This window comes from Fomitopsis serialis, assembly GCF_022376445.1.
Source record: "Fomitopsis serialis strain Sig1Antser10 chromosome Unknown B0H18scaffold_113, whole genome shotgun sequence".
Lineage (NCBI taxonomy): Eukaryota > Fungi > Basidiomycota > Agaricomycetes > Polyporales > Fomitopsidaceae > Fomitopsis > Fomitopsis serialis.
Window position 1 is genome coordinate 21,781 of NW_025955073.1, and position 7,539 is coordinate 29,319.

Here is a 7,539-nt window from a genome sequence, read left to right on the forward strand (position 1 = left end):
TGGCCTGGACCTCCGTTACGAGAAGTACACTCTAGGGCATCTTTGGCAATGCTACGAGGCCGTCCTGGAACTTGTGCACATCGCCGCGTCTCTAGATCCGCTGGCGGACGCGCCAGCAATGGCACTCATGCACGCAGATTATTCCTTCTGGAAGAACATACTCTTCTCTGCGGATCGTACACGCATAGAAGGCATCATCGATTGGGACGATGCTGTCGTCGTTCCCCGAGATCTTGTCGCCGTATACCCCTACGAGTTGACGGATCAGGCTGGCGTATGGCGCACTGATCCGCCAGACCTAGTTGCTATCCCGCCGGGTACGCTGTTCGAAGATGAGGGTCTGTGGGAAACCGCGATCCAGGAAACACAGCAGAGGAGGACGTTCAGAGAAGTTGTGCGGAAGCAGGATCCTCAGCTGGCGGAGCTATACACAGATCGTCGGGCGAGGTTTGGGAGGCGAGTACATCTTCTGGTCAGTCAAGGATTGGACACTTGGCTATACATCAAAGACTGGATATTAGGTGAAGGTCTGGAGGAGGCGCGTGCATTGCGTGATGATGAAAGGTGACCACCGGCATACTGCTTCGCTCGCCGCAGGGGCATTGAATATGAGAACTGTCTGAAAATAGCCAGGTAACCGAATCACCGCGCCTTTGAGGCGGTTAGGAAGAAGAGCTGTGAAACTCTTCATGTACGTGATGGTCTGATTACTATTACATTGTTACCTTCGATGCGCGTATGGTCCGGAGTATACAGAGGTGCCTCTCTCTAAGTTTCGCATATTTGCCACAGCGGACTAAGCACGAGCCTGGACACCATGGCCCGCAAAGTCGCCGGCTTCGAATTTATCTTTCGGCCGCAGGCAGCCGTACCATCGTTGACGTTCTTCCCTGAAGCTTGGAGCTTGAAGCTTGAAGAGTTGTGCCACCGCGCATATACGTACCTTGCGGGAAGCGAACATTCAGTCAAGCAAACCATTGGCTGCCTTCAGAATGGCAGTAATACAACAATCCACCAGTATATTACATGGACACACTGTACTAGAACATCATAAATCCTGTCGACAACCGAATACGTGTCAAAGCTCGTGACCGTGGACTGCCTCCAGCGCAGAGCGAAGATTCGTCAGAGACAAGTATGCTTTAGTGTGATGAGATGCGACGTACCATCTATCCTACTCGTGGCCTGAGGTCAAACCCTGCGCTCAGCCAATGCACGCGCCTCATCCAAACCCTCGCCCAAGACCCACTTCTGTTTCCACAACCAAGTGCACCAGCCATACATGACCAGGTAGTGAACCCGTCTCCTGAGCCTCGCACGACGGTCGGTGTACAGAGCCGCAAGCTGTGGATCCTGCCTCTGTACCAACTCCCTGAACCTCCGTCTCTGCTGTGTCTCCTGGATCGCAGTGTTCCACAGACCCGTGTCTTCATACAGTGTTCCGGGCGGGATAGCAAACACGTCGTCCGGGTCAGAGCGCCACGAAGCCTCGTGTGTCAACTCCTCGGGATAGACAGCCGCGAGGTCTCGTGGGACGACGACGGCGTCGTCCCAATCGACTATCCCTTCGATGCGCGTGCGGTCCGCCGAGAAGAGAACATTACGCCAGCAAGCGTAATCAGCGTGCATCAGAGCCATGATCGGCTCGCGCCCGTGCGGGGTTGCCAGCGGATCCAAGGAGGCCGCGATAGCTGCGATAGTCTGCACGGCTTTAGCACATTGCCAGAGTTCACCTAGCGAGTGCTCGTTAAAAAGGCCATCCTTGACGATGACCGAGAGGTCATTGTTCGGGTAGCGAGAAGTGATGTTACGGAACTGCTCTTGAATTTTGGAGGCCCAAAAATCCGCTAAATTCATCGGCCCCGTGCGCCGCTCGAACGATGGTTCGAGGACCTCAGTATAACGGTCTGGAAATTGTGGAATCATAGGTATGATGCGAAAGCCACGCCGAGAACCACTAGCGTCTATGCGCCACATGCCATTCACGACACCGGAAGGGTCATGGAGTATGCTTCCGATTGCGTTGAACGGAACCGGCGCCGTGATCTTGACCCAGAGGTCGGCAAGGAGATCGACGACGGCGTCACGACTTGCGCTCGATAGATTGTCGCACCACTCGATATAGGTGATAGGAGTTCCCGTGAGGAATTGGGAAATGACATAAGGCGCACCCGCAGAGTTCGTGCTGCTGTTAGTAACAGCAGCAGCGATGACCCTCGGCACCGCGATATGCGGTCTGTACAGTGCCAAGAAGTCCAGTGTGGCGACCTGAGATTTCAGTCGAATGGGGTCACGCGCCGCAGGTACGTTGAACGGGACTCGTGCGACGACTGCTGTTTGCCCAAAACGAACGAGGAAGACTTTGTTGAAGTGCCCAACGTCGTGTATAAGCACTTCACTGGGAGCGACGGTGGAACGAAGCTGAAGGGCATCGCGGGCCGCAGTCACGAGCTGTCTCACGTCAACGCCGCAGAGGACCTTGTATTTCGGTGCGAAGACCTCATTCAAGGCTTCCTCAGAGAGTATCCGAGGTGTGATGACTGATAGGCAATAATCATCAGCATTATTAGCCGTCTGCCAATGGGTAGACCGTCACCTGGTGACCCGAGCATCGATGGCGGTAGTCGTCGGTTGCAGCGTGTAACGGGTGACGGGTAGGCACTTGCTTGAGGAGCTGACCAAAGGGAATGGGTACGTTCATATCACAACTTGATTATAACTGGCGAGCGACGGCGCCGTGGGATGTGAGTCAGCGTGACGCGAGTGTGATGAGCGCCTGAGTCACTTTAAGGAGATCAAAAAGTGGTCACGGTCACATAGCCTGACATGCGAAACTTACCCGGCTTATAGCTAGCCCAAAAGCCTGTGCGAGGAGGGTATGTTTGTGAGTCTCAGTGTGTACTTCGAGATGAATGCCGTGCTGATGCCTTGTAGTTTACGCGTCTGGCACGGTACTTTAAGTGCAAGCTTATGTCCACTGGCAGCAGCGCCACATGGACTCACGGTCGTTCAACGTTCCATAGTATAGAAGGCTAGCACGGAGTCGACCAGCAATACCGCACAAGAATCTGTCCATCTGCCACGCTCCCCGTTGGTCTCGCAATAAGTGAGTCTCGCTTCTGATGCGACGCTGTCGGAGATATCATTATGGGGCTTCTGTTGTTCTCGGACCGCAGATCCTGACATATACGGTGGCATCGCACCGCTCACTCAGGCTGAATGCGATGTCCGGAGACTATGTTGGCCGCAAACGTCAGAAATGACTGGAGCAAGGAGCGCACTATACTGCGTTGAGGAATGCCATGAGAGCCTTAGCCTGCCATGTGCTTGCGAAGTCTGATGCGGATAGCCGTTTCAGTGATGCTTGTATGCACCTTGTTCTGTGGCATCGGACTTCCGGATAACAACAAGTGTACAGTTCCGTGGGGAGACCCGGACCATACCGTTGGATTTCGCGGCTTGAGGATTCCTCGTGAATAGAACCGGAACAGGAACCATAAATTCATTGCTCGCCGTAGCCCATACGTGGACGGGCTTTCCACCAGGTTACTTTGTTGCTCCTCAGAGACGTTGCCTTGATATCGCGAATTGACTCGCTCAGTCTGCATGCTACGGCAGGCAATTTGCCCATACATCACAGCACTCGCACAAATTCAAGATGTTCACGCATCATGAGGCCGTGGACCTGGTAATTGCACCGAGGTCTTCTAGGCTATGCAGATGAAAACGGTACGTCCGCGCGTTGTGATTCTAGACCAACTTCTGAGCGCGCTGGTCCTAGCATTCCTAGGAGCTTCGGCGTGACTCAGTATACCAGGGCAACATACATGTGCATGTCCAGAATACGCACACAGGAGATGAGGTTCTAACACCTCGTGTATTGCTGGAATCGTGCCGTTCAGTCATATCACACATATTTGGCGATTTTGCACCGGTGTAAGTTCAGATGCATGCACTCGATTTGGAAACATTTGCCTAACATCGACAAGACAGACCAGGGAATCTGAGAAGAGTACCATCTCGGACGCGATCACGGCGCAAGGTGCAGGATGCACATTACGATGACTGTGTCTCCAAAAGAGGTCGTGTTGCTCGTGAACCGATATTGTGCCTCTCCGGAAACGGAACGCATGAGAAGATCTGCTCGGACCATAGTCAGTTCTCATTCGAGGGCGGCAAAGCTTAGCGCATAAAATGGCTCGAAGGGGACTCGAAGTGAGCAGCATCCTCCCCCAGAGTTCAAGTTGACCAGTGCTCCCTACGCATCTCAACCTCCTACGCCGATATATATCCCAATGGTAAGTTCACAGGTACACGGTTGGTCCTGTGATACGACAGACCGACGGTGGATTACTATTCTCTAGGAAACCATCAAGGAAGATCCGAAAGAGTGGCTGAATGTAGTCATTAACGATCCAAAGAAATCACCCGGCTACCCTACCCTGGCCGTAGGTGCCTGGACGAATATCCACGGTCTCGGCACTTCAACGCACAATCCCCCGCTGCGCGTTCAGATCATGCGCACGTCTCAGGGCGATTACAGATTCCGACTCCTTGAAAAGAACAGTCAGAGGATCGTTGCCGGTCCTCTTGTATCGAGCACAGGGGATGCCGACGAGGCTATAAAGGAGCTTCACAATTCCCTCTAAACCACCAGCGCGATGCTTCAGGTATTCGGTGAGCAGGTTCAAGTCGTGTCGTAATCATGCATGCCGTCTGACCATGTTGATAATCTGTCTTTAGACCTGCCTGTGTGCGTTGACAATGGCTGGAGTTCAGACGATGAATAACGTTCGGTGTCCCTTGACTTACTGTAACATACAGATTATGGCTCAGACGGATGTTTGATGATCTACGACAGACTGTAACTACCCCTTGCACAATTATTTTGGAAACACAGATCGTCCTCAGACCCCGGCGTAGCATTGGTCGATGCAGTACAGCACGCACATTAGCCCATTAATTTCTGACCCTTGCAGCTAGTGTAGTCTCCGGGCATCTGAGTTAGCTGTGCCATGCCACTGCCAGCGTACTACTGATGTATCAGATTCCGCTACTTACCCGGATACCGCCGCCGACCTGAACTTGCCAGTGACTCACTTATTGCGAGGCACGGCGGGAAGAGGCCTAATATACTGGCCTATGATATTGGATATTTATTGACATAAATGTTGAACGTTGAACGTTGGACGTTGACTATTTGAATCTTGGGTGCGTATGTTCCCGTCTTTTTGCTTCAGAATGGAATGCAAACAGTATTTATGTGATGTCGTGGTTGTCGTTGAACGGCGCAACTAGGCTTCGCTCGCCGCCGACCGCGGTGCAAAAGGTCGTCCGGCCGGCCTCGAACTTGCATATGGGTCGCGGGCAACCGTGCCATTGTTGCGCCCTGAAGAGTTGACACGTCCGAGTCGCGCACATATTTGATGGCAAGTGTGCACTTAGCCGAGTCAACCGTGGGCTGGATGGAACAACACAGCGGTGACAAATCAATTCGTAGTGTCCTACGTGGACACATCGTAGAACATGATACGCGCTCTCGGTAGCGTTTACCAGCTCGGTAGAACGCATGATGTATGGGTTTCTTGTACGCTCGAAGAGTCAAGACTGCTTGCTGTGCAGAAAGTACTGTAGCGAACCCTACAACCCGGATGTCACGCGTCACAAGCCCGCCGCCCGCCGCGGCGAGGATGTCATGTTACTCGTCACACCCGACCCCGCCGCCGGCGCCAACACTGTCGCTAGGCGCTAGGAGCGGCGCCTGCGGCGGGCACAGCGACAAGACCGCCATCCGGGGGGCGCATCACACGTCACACGCGTCCCCGCCGCTGCGCCGGATCGTGTACAGCCTGTCACACGTCACACCCCCATCCGGGTTGTGGGGTTCGCTACAGTAGTCAGAGACCAGTGTGCTTCAACACGGATATCTGTGACGTACCATCCGTATTAGTAGTCCTTGTGATTAGGTGAAGCTCCGCGTTTACCCAATGCATGGGCCTCATCCGAACCCTCGCCCAAGACCTACTTTCGTTTCCACAGCCAGGCGCACCAGCCTTCGGTGACTAGATAATGAACACGCCTCCTGAGCCTCGCACGACGGTCGGTGTACAGTGCCGCAAGCTGCAGATCTTGTCTCTGTACTGCCTCCCTGAACCTCCGCCTCTGCTGTGTCTCCTGGATCGCAGTTTTCCACAAACCTGTGTTTTCATACAGCGTTCCGGGCGGGATGACAAAGACGTCGTCTGGGTCAGAGCGCCACTTGGCCTGGTGGGTTAACTCTTCGGGATAGACAGCCGCGAGGTCTCGTGGGACGACGACGGCGTCGTCCCAATCGACTATCCCTTCAATACGCGTGCGGTCCGCCGAGAAGAGAACATTACGCCAGCAAGCATAATCAGTGTGCACCAAAGCCAGAATCGGCTCGCGCCCATGCGAGGTCGACAGCGGATCCAGGGAGGCTGCGATGGCTGCGATAGTCTGCACGGCTTTGGCACATTGCCAAAGTTCACCTAGCGAGCACGTGTTTCGAAGGCCATCCTGTACGATGACCGAGAGGTCATCGTTCGGATAGTGAGAAGTGATGTCGCGAAACTGCTCTTGAATTTTGTTGGCCCAATAGTCCGCCAAGCTCCCCGGCCCAGTGCGGTGCTCGAACGATGGTTCGAGGACCTCAGTATGGCGGGTCGGAAGTTGAGGGATCGTGGGTATCACACGAAAGCCATGCCGAGAACCACTGGAGTCCATCCGCCACATGCCGTCTACGACGCAGGATGGGTCATGGAGGATGCTTCCGATTGCGTTGAACGGAACCGGCGCCGTGATCTTGACCCAGAGGTCGGCAAGGAGATCGACGACGGCGTCACGATCTGCGCTCTATAGCTTGTCGCACCATTCAATATAGGTGATAGGAGTTCCCGGGAGGAATTGGGAAATGATATAAGGCGCGCCGGCAGGATTCGTGTTGCTGACGGCAGCAGCGAGGACCCTCGGCACTGGTATATGCGGCCTATACAGCGCCAAGAAGTCTAGTGTGGCGACCTGAGATTTCAGTCGAATGGGGTCACGCGATGCAGGCACGTTGAATGGGACTCGCGCGACGACGGCTGTCTGCCCCGGAAAACGGACGAGGAAGACTTTGTTGAAGTTCCCAGTGTCGTGTATACGCACTTCACTAGGATCGACGGTCGAGTGAAGCTGAAGGGCGTTGCGCGCAGCATTCACGAGCTGGCTCGCATCAACGTTGCAGAGGATCATGTATTTCGGCGAGTAAGCCTCGTTCAGGGCTTCCTCAGAGTGTGTCTGAGGCGTGGTGACTGGGAAGTAATGAACATGAGTAAAGTCACTGACCGTCTGTCATAATGGAGATGATTACCTGGTGGCTCGAGCATTCAGTCTTGACCGATGAAGTTACACGAAGTCAGTGTACTTAGTAGCGTGTAATGGGCGGGTACCTGCTTGAGGAGCGGAACGAGCGGATTGTATGTGTCAAAACCGCCGGCTGCGTCGCGCAGCGGGTTATGTTTGAACTCAGGCCAGCGT

General features: G+C 54.2%; 2 protein-coding genes across 2 annotated transcripts; both read right to left on the reverse strand.

The window, feature by feature from the left end:
• Nucleotides 1-1,002: 1,002 nt before the first annotated feature.
• On the reverse strand, nt 1,003-2,702 carry B0H18DRAFT_1037435 (uncharacterized protein). Its single transcript, XM_048030403.1, has 3 exons — nt 2,597-2,702; nt 1,167-2,540; nt 1,003-1,102 (listed from the first exon to the last, which is right to left on the reverse strand). The coding sequence occupies exons 1-2, from the start codon at nt 2,610-2,612 to the stop codon at nt 1,192-1,194; spliced, it is 1,365 nt and encodes a 454-aa protein (XP_047887864.1). The 5' UTR covers nt 2,613-2,702; the 3' UTR covers nt 1,003-1,102; nt 1,167-1,191.
• Nucleotides 2,703-5,964: 3,262 nt separating this feature from the next.
• B0H18DRAFT_1037443 (uncharacterized protein) lies at nt 5,965-7,113 on the reverse strand. The gene has a single exon (XM_048030404.1). The coding sequence runs from the start codon at nt 6,751-6,753 to the stop codon at nt 6,022-6,024; it is 732 nt and encodes a 243-aa protein (XP_047887865.1). The 5' UTR covers nt 6,754-7,113; the 3' UTR covers nt 5,965-6,021.
• Nucleotides 7,114-7,539: the final 426 nt, after the last annotated feature.

What these genes read in the sequence shown, in the direction of transcription:
- B0H18DRAFT_1037443 (XM_048030404.1), bottom strand. Translation starts at nt 6,753, where the DNA reads ATGTGGCGGATGGACTCCAGTGGTTCTCGGCATGGCTTTCGTGTGATA.